General features: G+C 40.4%; 1 protein-coding gene across 1 annotated transcript in view; it reads right to left on the bottom strand.

Moving 5' to 3' along the window:
* Positions 1 to 14916, bottom strand: part of ntrk2a (neurotrophic tyrosine kinase, receptor, type 2a) — a 308857-nt gene that overhangs the window by 237359 nt on the left and 56582 nt on the right. Inside the window, exons 6-8 of the mRNA XM_063068820.1 lie at positions 11374 to 11510; positions 10368 to 10503; positions 8885 to 9187 (exon numbers count right to left, since the gene is read on the bottom strand). Of these exons, the coding sequence (XP_062924890.1) occupies positions 8885 to 9187; positions 10368 to 10503; positions 11374 to 11510 (576 nt within the window). The remainder of the gene's footprint in view (positions 1 to 8884; positions 9188 to 10367; positions 10504 to 11373; positions 11511 to 14916) is intronic.

Here is a 14916-nt window from a genome sequence, read left to right as displayed (position 1 = left end):
CATAATGTTGCATGCATTTATAAGATCTCTCCTCATTCTCCTATTATCCAGGGAATAATATCCTGTGCTATTTAGTCTTCCTTTACAACTCAGGTCCTCAAGTTCTGGTAGCATCTTTGTAAATTTTCTCTGCACTCCTTCAAGCTTATTAATATCTTTCCTGTAGGTAGGTGATCAGAACTGCACACGATACTCTAAATATGGCCTTAACAACGTCTCATACATCATCAACATAGCATCCCATCTCCTGTCAACAATGCTCTGGTTTATGAAGGCCAATACGCCAGAAGCTTTCTTCGCAACCCTATCTACCTGTGACACCACTTTTGAGGATCCATGGATCTGTATTCCCAAATGCCTTTGTTCTATGGCACACCTCCATGACCTAACATTCGCTACGTAACTTCTACCTTGGTTTGTCACCCCAAAGTGCAACACCTCACACTTGTCTGCATTAAATTCCATCTGCTGTTTTTCAGCCCATTTTCCTCATGGTCCAGGTCATGCTGCAGGCTTGGATAGCCTTCCTCACTGTCCATTGTACCCCCAATCTTGGTGTTATCTACAAAGCTGCTGGTACAGTTTACCACATTATCATTCAGATTATTGATATAATTGACTTACAGAAACAGAACCAGCATGAATCCTTGTGGCATATTATTGGTCACAGGTCTCCAGTCAGAGAGGCAACCAACTACTACCACTCTCCCTCTTCTCCCACTAAGCCAATGCTGAATACAGTTTACTACTTCATTCAGAATGCCAAGCGACTTAACCTTCTGGACCAGTCTCCCATGGAGGCCTTGCTAAAGTCCATGTAGACAACATCTACCACTTTTCCTTCATCAACTTTCTTCATAACCTCCTCAACCAACTCTATAATCTGGAAAGACATGACCTAGCATGCACAAAGCCATATTGACTATCCCTAATCAGGCACAACAGCACAGAATATCGTTTAAATACTTATATGTCCCTTAAAATAACTACCATGAGTTTACCCACAACTGACATCAGGTCACCAGCCTATAATTTCCCAGCTTATTCTTAAATCCTTTCTTAAACAATGAAACAACTTTTGTTATCCTGATATCTCACCTGTGGCTAAGGAATTTTTAAAATATCTCTGCCCAGGGCCCCTGAAATTTCTACAGTAGCTTTTCACCAGGTTTGAAGGAGCACCTTGTCAGGCCCTGGGAATTTATTCACCCTAATCTGCCTCAAGACAGCAAGCACCTCCTCTTCTGTAATCCGGATACAACCCATAAGCTCACTACTCTTTTGCTTCAATTCAGTAAGCCCTATGCCTGTCTTCGAAGTAAATACATATGCAAAAATATCACATTCTCCCCCAAATTTTTTGACCCTATGCATAGATAACCACACTGATTTTTGACATAACTAATTTTGTTCCTTGCTTTTGCACTTAATATATCTGTAGAAACTCTTGGGATTCTCTTTCCCCTTGTCTGCCAGAGCAACTTCTTCTACTCTTTTCACCATCCTGATTTCTTGCTTATAAGTTTTTTTGCATTTCTTATACTCCTCAATGCCTCATTTGATACCTGATAAGTGTCTCCTGCTTTTTCTTAACCAGGGCCTCAATATCCCTCGAAAGTCAAAGTTCCCTGAACCTGTTAGCCTTGCCTTTCATTCTAACAAACTCTGTCCTCTCAATATTTCATTTTCAAGGCCTCCCGCTACCAAGCATCCCTTGCCCAAACTAATCCACTCCTGCCAGATCCCCTCTGATGCCATCAAAATTAGCCTTTCTCCAGTTCAGAATTTCAACTCAAAGACCAGTCCTATCCTTCTTCTTAATTATCTTGAAAGGAATGGAATTATGATTACTAGATCCAAAATGTTCCCCTACACATACTTCTGTCACCTGCCTTGTCTCATTCCCTAACAGGAGATCCAGTGTCATGCCTTCACTAGTTGGGACCTCTATATATTGATTAAGGAAACTTTTCTGAACAAATATGACAAACTCTATCTCATTCAGTTCTTTTACAGTATGTGAAAAGTTAAAATCACCTATTAGCACAACCTTGCATTTCTTGTAATTGTCTGCTATTTCTCACAAATTTGCTCATTTAAATCCAGCTGACTAGCTCACCGGTACATCCCCTCTGAGAACTGCCATGACATTTTCCCATTTGAGTAAGGGTATTGTTCAACAGTCACATGAGTGATCAAAGTCAATCTTCAAACACCGTAACACAGGATATGCAAAACGAGCTTCAGACGTTGCCCAATCAAATGCAGCGCCATTCCTCATCTAACAATAAATTCTATCAATCAGCACCTGTACCTAACATTCATGCACTCCACGAAAGCAGTGTAGCAAACTTCACAACCATGTCTCAGTTTGCATACACTGCCAACTATTCAACTGTGACAAATTCATCCTCCACAAGAACATCTATCTCCCTGTGTTCTGCAGAATAATACAATGAATAACTGCAGCCATTAACTGTGAAACAGGTACAGCTACAACACCACATTACCACCACAATGAATGTACTGCTCTTCACAGCTGCAGCGATTACTGAACACGTGGTCACTGACAGGGATGAAGCCATAGAAAATGACAGTATCCTCTTAACTCATTGTCCTCTTCAGTAATTTCCACCCACTATTATAAATGTTTGGGACTATATATGTATATATTTGGGACTATTTATGTTCTGTTGTCTTCTATTAACAGGATCAGAGAAAAAGCAAGGTCCAGGACAGTTGCTGAATAGGAAATTGGGGTTGTGCTTACCAGCTTCACATTTGGAAATGTAGTGCAAAGAAGTTCTGGCTTAAAGGGAACTATTCCCTCCTTTTCATTTCCTTCCTTCTTCCCATTCACCTGCTGTTTGCTCTGCAGCTGCTGGGAGGTAATGTATGCTTACCGCAGTGAGTTTGGGCAGTGTGCACCAAATGAGAGCGCAGAAGAGTGTGGGGCTCTACAGAGTAACGTAAGCATGCTGGTGCTCTGGTCTATCATGCATTTGCATGTCTTCCTTGAGATCAAACTGGTTTCTTCTAAGTGATCCAGTTTCCTTCCATGCTCTATATGTTTACTGGCCAGTAGAAATTACTCCCAGTGTTGGGACGTGGCAAAACAATTAAAGGGAAAATGATGGACATGAGAGAGAGAGATAGGTACCAGGCTATACATTAATAAGAGGGAGTCAGCATGAGTCTAGTGAATTGAATTAGTTGGAAAGCAAATAAAGCTAAATTCAATCTTACAGGAGAAGCATATTTCAAAATTGAAGCCAATACTGATCACCACTAGAATCAATGACAATATTTTCTTAGAATCATAGAGTCACAGAAAATTACAGCACCAAACCTGACCCTTCAACCCATCCAGTCCATGTTGAACCATTTAATCTACCAAGTCCCATCAACCCGTACCTGGGCCATCGCCCTCGAGACCCCTCCCTTCCATGTACCTAACCAAACCTCTGTTAAATATTGAAATTGAACCCACACCCACCACTTGCACCGGTACCTCATTCCACACTCTCACCATCCTCTGAGTGAAGAAGTTTCCACTCATGTTCCCCTTAAACTTCACACGTTTCACCCTTAACCCATGACCTCTAGTTGTAGTCTCGCCCAACCGCAGCGGAAAAAGCCTGCTTGCATTTACCCTATCTATACCCCTCAAAATTTTGTATACTCAGTTAAGTCTCCCCTTAATTTTCTACATTCTAGGGAATAAAGTTCTCACCTAGTCAGTCTTTTCTTATAACTCATGTCCTCCAGTCCCAGCACCATCCTTGTAAATTTAATCTGTACTCTTTTCTGGAGGTTGGTGACCAAAACTGCACACAATACTCCAAATTAGGCCACATCTTCAATTTAACATCACAACTCCTGTACTCAAAACTTTGATCTATGAAGGCCAATGTGCCAAAGGTTTTCCTTACCACGTTATCAACCTGTGACACCACTTTCAATGAATTATGGACCTGTATTCCCAGATCCCTTTGTTCTACCACACTCCTTACTGCCCTACTGTTCACTGTGTAAGACCTACCCTGGCTAGTCCTCCCAAAGTACAACACCTCATACTGTCTGCATTAAATTCCATCTGCCATTTTTCAGCCCATTTTTCCAGCTGGTTCCTGCTGCAAGCTTTGATAGTCTTCCTCGCTATTCATTACACCTGCAATCTTGGTGTCATCAGCAAATTTGCTGATCCACTTAATCACATTATCATCCAGATCATTGATATAGATGACAAACAGCATCAATCACTGTGTCATTCATTAGTCACAGGCCTCCAGTCAGAGAGGCAATCATCTTCTACCTTTGTCTGGCTTCTCCTGCTAAGCCAATATCTCATCCAATTTACTACCTCATCTTGAATGCCAAGCCACTGAACCTTCTTGACCAACGCCCCACGTGGGGCCTTGCCAAGTGCCTTTGCTTAGACAACATCCACTGCCTTGCCTTCATCAACTTTCCCGGTAACATCCTCCAAAAACTCCATTTAAGGAAAACAGAGAGCCTTTGTTGCACAGCAGTCACATTTTTGCTGCTGTAGTGGCAAAGCTGAGGCATGTAGCAGGGAGACTGGGCATGGTGCACTGTGTATGTACACTAGTTAGAGATTGAGGAAAATAAATTTCTCTGTGATACCTCACCAAGGTGACATGCGATATGTTTGCAGACAGTGGCATTGTGCAAAGTAGAAACCAGCAATTCAGGCAAAGCCATTCCAGCTGCCGGCCTCAGGAAGAGGGAGTGAAGTGCAGTCAGTTGTATTTCCTTTACGTAAGACTGGTCAGAATACTGGGAGCTATTGGAAATATGTTCAGTCCAAGTCTAGTAGTAGCACAAAGCATAAGCCACATTGATTCCCATCCAAATCTGTTTGCTTTATACACTCAGTGGTAAATTTATTAGGTACAGGATGCTCAACGTGTTGTGCATTCAGAGATGCTTCTTCTGCACACCACTATTGTAACATATGGTTATTTGAGTTACCGTCACCTTCCTGTCAGCCTGAACCAGTCTGACCATTGTCCCCTGACCTCTCTCATTATCAAGGTGTTTGTGCCCACTGGATGCTACTTTGTTTTTTGCACCATTCTCTGTAAACTCTAGAGAATGTTGTACATGAAAATCCCAGGAGATCAGCCATTTCTGAGATACTCAAACCACCCCATCTGGCACCAACAAATATTCCATGGTCAAAGTCACTTAGATCACACTTCTTCCCCATCTTGATTTTTGGTCCGAACAGCAGCTTAACCTCTTGACCATGTCTGCCTGTATTTATGCGTTGAGTTGCTGCCATATGATTGGCTGATTAGATATTTGCATTAACAAGCAGGTGTATCGGTGTACCTAATGAAGTGGCCACTAGGTGTATGCTTTAGCTGAATGCCATATCCACACATGCTCCATCTTCAATAGAATAGAGCCCAGTTCAATTCATCTCACAAATACTGTATGTGCATAACCAAATTTTGCAATATCTATATTTAATTTCTTATTACTCCTACCTCTCTTTAATTCTGAATATTTATGTCCTGTATTTCCTCTTATATTATCAGCCATCTTTTGTTTGTTTTTTTCTAGAAATGTCTTCCCAGTTAGTGGGAATGAATTCAGAGTCAGAGTACAAGGTGAAACTTACTTTGTTCTGCTTTTAGCAGCATTTACTTTAATTTTGCAACATGCTTTCCCTGTAAGATTCAATTTAACTTTATCTGCTTTCCAACTAATGAAATCTATCCTTTGAGGTGTCCCTTTTTAGCTTTAAGGTAGTGTAATTAACATATAACACACTCTAGATCTTAAGATGCTTTATTGCTAATGCAATATCTTAGTCTGCAACTTCATTACTCATTCATTTTGACAGAACTTTGTGATATCTTCTTATTGGATATTAAAATAATATAGTTTGTAAGAAATAGTAATCCATTACTTATAATCATTAGGTCATTGCTCAAGCCGGGAAAATTAATTATGACAGAGATGAGATCAAAACAAAGAAACATGTTAAATGAGGAGAATGATTATATAGTTTCTGAGTATTCCATTTGTTACTGCCATATCATGGTATCATCATGGTGATGTGACACCATAAAGAACAATAACAAAGGACTCAGAAACTAAGGTGCAAATATTATGAGCCATAGTATACAATATGTAACCAGGTCTTTCAACCTAACTTGTTCATGCTGACCAAGTTGCCTACCTGAACTAGTCCCATCTGCCTGCGTTTGTCCTAAACTTTTGCTGTCCAATTAAATATCAAAACATTGCTTTATTAACAATCGACAAAAGCAATGCAGTATCTGTTGATCAAAGCGAGGATGCTGGTGCGAGGAATAAAGAAATCCCCATTCCTGTGTCCCACCATGCTCTCCCAGGGTAGGGTGATGGAGGTTAGGTGGAATGAAGCTCCTTCTACATTGTCCCATCTTATAGGACCGGAATTGACTAGCACCTGAGTGGGCACCTGCTATGCAAAATGCGTGCATAGTCCACTTGGCAATACCTCAGCTGCACTTGCTCCCAGTTAAGAAGCAAAAGTTTAAATCCTTCCTTGACCTCATTCCTCCCTCTCCTTCAATCTCTTCCAGACCCTGAAGGATCACAATATCTCCTCATTTCGAGCTCTGGTTTTGTATTCATGCCGACTGCTATTGCTTTACCATTGGCCGCTGCAGCTTCAGCAGCCTGAGCCCGATACTTCTTCACTGGCTTTCCCCATGTGACAACTCAACACTAAAACTGAAGTCAGGTTTCATGGTAGTGCTGCGTTTGTGGATGTTCAGTCATGTTCTAGGTGCTATGTATATACACAACGTTGCTCAGGATAACCAGCGGAGAAAACTCAAACTCAGAACATTATGGAAGGGCTGTACAAATGTCATTATCTGTCAGAAAGTGAAAGATCTGGTAAAAATAAAGGATAATATTCAAGTGATAAGGAATCACATCACAAATTGCAAAGTGTGCCGATCTCGTGACACTCTTCCACACCACAGGATGACCATTGAGAGGACTATGCACACATTTCACACAGCAGGAGGCCATTCAGGTGCTGGTCAATCCTGGTCACTTGTCCAGTGCGATAAGCTCGATGGGGATTCAATCCCAATGTACAAGTCTTCTGGAATGGGAACCGAGACTCATTCACCATTTTTGATTTTGCACCTGGGAGGGAACACCAGTCTGAGATTCTGCAAACTAAGTGTCCCATCTGGAATTGGCTCATTTTGTAGTCCATTGATAGGGATGTTGGAAAGGAACAAGGGAAAGCAATTGTCCTTGGGCCTCAATTCACTCTGGGGAGTATTGCCCATTTACATGTATACTCATATTTTTATATACACATACACATAAACTCGCACTCACACAATCTCCCTCAGCTATAAAACCAACCCATGTTTGTGTCAGCTTCTTATTTATGTAATTAGTAGCTCGTTTGAATCGAAGCAGTAGAGAAGATGAAGGTTAATGAGAGAATAAGGGAATAACAGGTTTGTATGAAATTAAATTAATTAATTCAATTAATAATGGCCAATATGAGATGATGAAATAAGTAGATGATAAAGGAAGTTGATGAGCTATAATGCAAAGTAAATAAAGCCTCAAGAAAAGGCCAATCCATTTCTGAAAAGTGCACAAAAGTTATGTAAAAAGGAGACATGCAAAGAAAAACTTTCAATCCAAATTATTTTCTTTCCAGTGCAAAGGGATGATGTTGTCTTTGAGATCTACTGCATCTCCTTTCCAGTAGTAAAAAAAAATGTAGGATCCAGGAATTAGTCTCATTGCAAACTTCAGCCTAGACAACTGCCAAACTTCTAAGAGTTTTAAAGGGTATTAAGTGTGTGGCATTAACTCATTACACAAATATCTGTTTCATTCAGCAAGAGAAACATGCTATTATCACTGTAAAGTTTGATATATAATCATTTTAATGAATTGCTTGTTTAAAATACTACACTTACCAAAGAATGGAAATATTTAATTCTTGAGGCAAGTTCCAAATGTTAGTTTAGATTGGTTATAGAGAACACAGAAGATAGCACAGTGCAGGACAGTACAGGCCCTTCGGCCTGTGATGTTATGTTGACCTTTTAACTTACTCCAAGATCAATCTAACCCTTCCCTCCTACAGAGCTCTCTATCTTTCATTCGTCCATTTGCCTATCCAAGAGTCTATTAAATGTTCCTAATGTATCTGCCTCCACCACCAACCTTGGTAGCGCTATCCACACACTTACCAGTCTGTATAAAAACCTGCCCTATATTTTCCTCCAATCACCTTAAAATTACTCCCTTTTGTATTAGTCATTGCCACTCTGGGGAAAAGACACTGGCTGTCCACTCTATCTATGCCTCTTATCATCTTATAAACAGACCCCTATCAAATCACCTCTTGACTTTCTTTGCTCCAGAGAGAAAAGCCCCAGTTTGCTCAACCTTTCCTCATAGGACATGCTCTCTAATCCAGGCTGTAGTCATTAAAATTCCATGACAAACTTCAACCAAAAAAGAAAGAAACTGCTGATCCTATCATATTTTACCTCATTACCTTTATAATTTAACACACCAGACTCACCAAGTTAACTTGGCATTATTTATACATTCTTATATGCCTTCATATTTTCTGAGACTGAGTAAAACCCATCACTTTTGCATGATGCATAAAGTTTCTCAACCAGTTGCTTGGTTATTAGTATTTAAGACACGGATTTTGTTCTGATGTGGGGCCCTCCTTCCTATCACTACTATTGACTTTCTATGATATTACTTGGTTTTCAGAAGATATAATATCTAGTTAACAACACTTTGCACAACTGAATCTTCACAGATAGACAGCAACAACAACAAACAATTCCAGAATACCCACCTGAACCAGGAGGATGGTGCATGAAATGAGCATAGATTGTGCCTTTGTCCTCTCCCAAATCATTGAACACATAGAGAGTGTAGTTCCCATTGTTCAGATGGGTTGGATTATCAAGCTGCAGGCAACCATGTTGCTCACTAATATTGTCCTCGTGAATCTGAGTGAGTATAAAAGCGGTCTCATTCAGGGGATAATTGTTGTGGTACCACTGAATTCGGGGTGGAGGATTGCCAGTTATACTGAAAGGAATACACCAACGATGATCTGGGATGGCCTCGCCCAATAATATTACCTTGGGAGGAACTATAAGTTAAAAAAAAAAGAAAGAATGATATTAATTAAACTTGGTGATACACAGAATGTGTTGAAGGTTACATTATAACTTCACTTCACAAGTGAGAATGAAAAATATACTGTGAGGGGCCCTTGTCACTACATTTCACCACTGCTCTTTTACCTTGCTATTTGGCAATTGCTCACTAAATATTTGCATCACCCATCTTCAATCAACCTTCAAAATCCCTTTCAAATCCTTATCAACATTTCACCATGCCTCCTAACCTCTCCCTTCATGACCCATATCATGCTTTTACCCACCTTCATCTGAGAATTGTTTGGCAAAACTATTCCTTAAAATGAATACATGATCTAAACACATGTAGTTCAGAGTGTAACATAAGAATGTCTTGAAGAATGACAAAGCTGGCAGCAACAAACTCTACTCAAGGAGCTTCAGGCCTGAGCAAGATTAAATATTTCATGCCATCATCTTTGCTTTGGATTTCACTGTATCCCAATCTCCTTCGATCAGCAAAGAACATCACGTGATCAAAGATGAGAAAATCCGAGCAACACACACAAAATGCTGGAGGACTCAAGTAGGCCAGGCCTCATCTATGGAAAAGAGTAAACAGTCAACATTTCGGGCCCAGCATTTTGTGTGTGTTATGTTGATCACATGTGATCATTATAAGGACACATGTAACATAAAGACTTCAGATTTTATTCTGAGTACTTCTGTAGCTGTGAAGAAGATATTTACTATTTCAGTCACTTGAGACAGAAAAATCATCTTTGCCTTGTATCATTAGTAATGTAATATATCCCAATGGTTGATAAACACTGTATAAAATTTCTCCGTATAGAAATTACTTGAGTAATTGCCACAAGAATGAAGATGCTGGGGGTACTCAGCAGGTCAAAGCAGCATTTGTGGAGGAAATGGACAGTCAACATTTTGGGTCGAGAACCTTGAACTGGAGCAGACCCACCAAGTTCCTCGAATATCTTGTTTGTTGCTCCAGATCCCAGCGTCCGCAGTCACTGGTGACTCAAAAATAATTGGTCTAGATTTCATCTTGAAACTTAAATCCAGATTTTTAAATTGCAAAGTATCAAATTTTAATTACTTCATAGCATGTGATTCTGCATAAAAAGTTAAATGAGTTTAGGATAGGATAAGATAGGAGTGGTCTATACTTACAGAAAACAGTCAGATTGACAACAGCCTTCGATTCTCCCACTATATTCTCAGCTATGCACATAAGCTGCTGTCCATTGTCACCACGAGAAATGTTATTCAGCTTTAATGTTACTAACGGTCTGGAAGCTTCTGTAGGCTGAAGAAATTGACAAAATGTTACTCTCCAAATTATGATTAACATATTAACAAGTAGCTTTCCACCTGGTGAGCAACGTTCCGACTGCTAACACCTTCCAATGAAGAAGGAAACAGCACAACATCAACATTTTACTGGCTTTAAGGGAAGTTAGCTGAGTAGCACTCCAAGCCCACGCCTGGGGACTAGACCCCAGCAAGTGGCTCCACCTGTAGGAGAGATGCGGGATATCAATATGTCAATGGAAAATCTCAAATGAAATTCAGACCCAGAATATCCTTGATATGACTTGCTGCCCATGTTCGTCACTTCCTGCCCTCTGAACCTGATTTCCCAGTGAGAATTTCCTCGAGAAAATAGGCCTTGGTTTGATCAGAGGCACTATGATCAAACTGAGACATTTAAAACTAAACATACGGTTACTCGTTTAAAAAATATGATTTAAGAGTTAAAAGAATAGAAGATTTAAAACAATTAAACCAAAATTAACTGAATTAATTTTTAAAAATATAACTTACCCCCTTTCAGATGTACTTGTTCCTCTCTATTAAAATGAATGGAGTCACACATCCTGGGCTCAGACTAACCTTATGTGAGTTCAGCAGGTAGATTTTCCAGCGTAAACGCTGAGCAACTGTGGAAGTCTATGCACCACTGTTAGGCTTTGGTACAGCACTGGCAGCCACTGGGGGCTCAGGACCTCACATTCATTAACACCTGCACAATAGTCTTGACCTCCACACAGTTTATAGTCATAGAGTTACAGTTTTGGAGGCAGTTCTGCAATGAACGTGCAGTAATTTTGGGCCAAAGTTTAAAACGCTGAGTCATGCGACACATACTACATCGCCGACAACGTCGGGTACATACCTGGAAAGACGAGTAGAGGGAATGTTTTTGCCAGTCCACCGTGGGAGACGGCCTTCCCGTGGCACTGCATTTAACTGCAAATTCACCACCTTCATTCACAGTTACATTAGTAACATTCACAGCAGCTTTAGGCATCTCTGTGAAGCAAAAATGGAGCAAAACTCAGCAGAATTTAAATAAAACTGTAGCATCTACATAATAGTTTTGATTAGAATCCTAGAACAAAGCACAGAAGACTATTCAGCCTCTTTGAAAGAGATTAGTTCCACTCCCCTGCTAATCCTTCTACATTAAATATTTATCCAATTCCTTGCTGCATTATTTCTGATGAATAAAGATGACATCTGGTACAGGTGACCCCTGCATTATGGCCATTTAGGTTATGGGAATGTCTCCCCACAGAATTGACAAATCACTACCCAAAGGTTTGAGATGCTGAATAAAATTTGCTGTCACAGAATTTATATGAATAAAATAACTCAACATTTTTTTTTCAATTCACATTTCATGGGACACACACACAAGTGACATGGTTTTGCATATTGGAAAATAGAGGTTAAGGCCTGATTTCTGGGAACATAATCTGCCTAATGTGGGGGACACCTGTATTTGCAGGTTGTCTGAAAAAAGTACTTGAGCAATTTGTTTTTACGATATTTGCTACTGAACAGATTTTACTTTGAAAAAAAAATAACAGTTTGTTTTAATTAATGCAGAATAAAGATTATTTTAGGACACGGACCAGTTTCAGTGATAATACATTGAACCTGTGTCAGCCATTTTCAGCATTGTAATGGTGTCACCACTCACTGGCTGTGCCTGTGACTAAAGGGAAAAGGCCCCACAGGACCTGCCTGGAATCCACATTAAATCCTCAGAAATAATGAGATTAAAAATATAACATTCACGTGGCACCAGTAAAAGGGGTTAGACCAGTCATCTGATTGGCTATTTCATGAGATAACTGAAGCTCTACAAAAAAGTAGCATCAACCAGCGGCCAGAGACGCTGATAAAGTATAAATAAATTACTGGCTGCTCAAAGATAAGGCAAATCAATGCAGTCATTAATCAATCAATCAATCAACCAACAATTTTCACCCTAACGTATGATATACAGTGTAGACAGATAGCCTGCAACCACAACAAACCCAGTTCCCATGCTTTCATGCTGTGGGGGAATCAAGCATAAGATGGGTGTGAGTGAGACGGTTAGTTCCTCAGAAACTGCAGTCTGCAAATCTAACTGATGCCACCAGCTTCTACTGTACTGTGCTACCAAACAAATACATGGATACAGCGTTATAGTAGGAAGACGCTAGAAATCAGTGAGTTGATCAGGGCAAAGATGCATAAAATGGTGACACTGCAGACGCTGGAACCTAAACCAACAAACAATCTGCTGGAGGAACTCAGCAGGTCAAGCAGCGTCTGTGATGGAAAAAGAACTGGAAATGCTGCACTGGGACTGGGAGATAGCCAGAGTAAAGAGGAGAGTGGGGAGTGACAACACAGTTGCCAGAGGTGATTGTTGAATTGAGGAAGGATCAAGAGGCAGATAAAACCAGGTAGGGGAGAGGGTGAATTAGGAGATGGAGGCGGGAAGCAGATGAAGAAAAAACAAAAGACGCAGGTGAAGTCAGGTGGGGGAGGGAAGGGTGAAGATGGAACTAGTTGACTGGGTAATAAACAGGAACACAAAGACAACCAATATCTGATAAGGGAGGCTAATGGGAACAAGTAGGAGAGGGGTGAATGGCAGATGAAACCAGAACCAAATGGGGAGGGGGAGTGTGGGGGAGGAGAGACAATGTATGAAATATGTGAGCACTTATAGCAGCTTATTGAAAACAGGGCAGAAATTTCACTGTGAACTTGGATTTGAGCAACTACAGGAAACTGAAGTCAAAAGTACCTTCCCCCATTGACAATTTACTGCGTAGAAAGACAGGTTTATGGGGAGTGAACTACCAGATTATGAAAAACTGGAAGATAATCAAGGAGCCTCAAACTGTGATCTTATGACTTAACATAAAATTATATCTCAAGAACAAGAATGATGAGTCACACGCCACAGAATTACCAGCCTCTGAGCTTATAGTCACAATATTAATGTGGTTGGTCCAGCAGTGTTTCCAGACAATGGAGACCACTCTAGGTTGTTGATGACTCAGCAATGGAAAGTAAGAATTAAGAGAATATTAGGTGAAATGGCAGTGATGACTCTCATTGGCTGGTACAATGTATTTGCCACATCAGTCCATCCCTGAATGTGGTCCAAGTCTTGCTGCATGCAAGAAGGAATTGCTTCATTTTCTGAAGAAATGGGAATGGAATGAACATTGTGTAATCAGTGAACATCCTTACTTCTGACTTAGCTGAAGATGATTGCATTAGGACACAGAGTAAATCCATAGTGAGATGATTGATGTCCAGGACCACACCATCTTCCACTGTGCAAGGTGTAGCATCAAGCTACTTGTGAGTTCTCTCCTCAGTTCTCATTCATCTTAATTTTACTCAAGCTCCTTGATAACACGCTTCATCAGGTATGCTCTGGAAAGATAATGTCTCCTACTTCTCCACGGCAATTAATTTTCAACAGAACCTATAAAGAGTTTGGAAGCTGAGTGGTCTTTGTGGACTCTAACTAACCATCAGTGGGCAGTCTGTCAGTGGGCAATCCAGTAGGGAGGTGATGGAGAGTGTCAATCACTTTGCTGATAATGAAGCAATGAATGGTCAGCTGATTGATTTCATTTCTTCTGAAAATAATGTACCTGATCATTTTGTACTGTGTAAGACCAACATCAATGTTGCAATAATTTGTCTAGAGATGTGGCTGTACTGGAGAGCATCTTCCCCGACTAATAATTTCAACCTTCATTTGGAATGTTGAGCGACCCCATTACCAATGCAGTATCTAATCACCTCATCTGCTCCTTGACAGTACTTGGGGTGAAACAATTGTGCAAAAACTTATTTTCCTTAAGGGGAAGCCTCGCAAGAAGGCGAACATCATCCACTTGACACTTCTGACAAGAAATTACAACATTGGATGTTCTTGTCCAATAAAAATGGGACAATTACAATCAAATCACAAACAAGAGAAAATCTGCAGGTGCTGGAAATCCAAGCAGCACACACACAATGCTGGAGGAACTCAGCAGGCCAGGCAGCATCTATGGGAAAAAAGCACAGTCGAAGTTTTGGGCCAAAACACTTTGGCAGAAACGTTAACTGTACTTTTTTCCATAGATGCTGCCTAGCCTGCTGAGTTCCTCCAGCATTTTGTGTATGTTGCACAAACGCAATCAGTCTTTCCTTAAGTACAGATGTTGAGTAGATTGTTCAAAAAGGTCCTCCCCTTCGTCTTAATTAATTGTACACCACAGTTCCTGACCAGAAAGTGGATCTATAATACAATCTGTTGATTGTGGTATCACTTAGCAGTCTAAAGCATGTTCCTTCTGTTACTTAGTGGCTATGTGGTCCGGAATTGTAGATTTGCCAGGATGTCACTTAGTTATTCGGTGCCTCTGGT

Source organism: Mobula hypostoma, chromosome 16 (genome assembly GCF_963921235.1).
Source record: "Mobula hypostoma chromosome 16, sMobHyp1.1, whole genome shotgun sequence".
In the NCBI taxonomy this organism is placed as follows: Eukaryota; Metazoa; Chordata; class Chondrichthyes; order Myliobatiformes; family Myliobatidae; genus Mobula; species Mobula hypostoma.
Note: the sequence above shows the minus strand (reverse complement) of the source record. Positions and strands in the feature narration are given on the sequence as shown.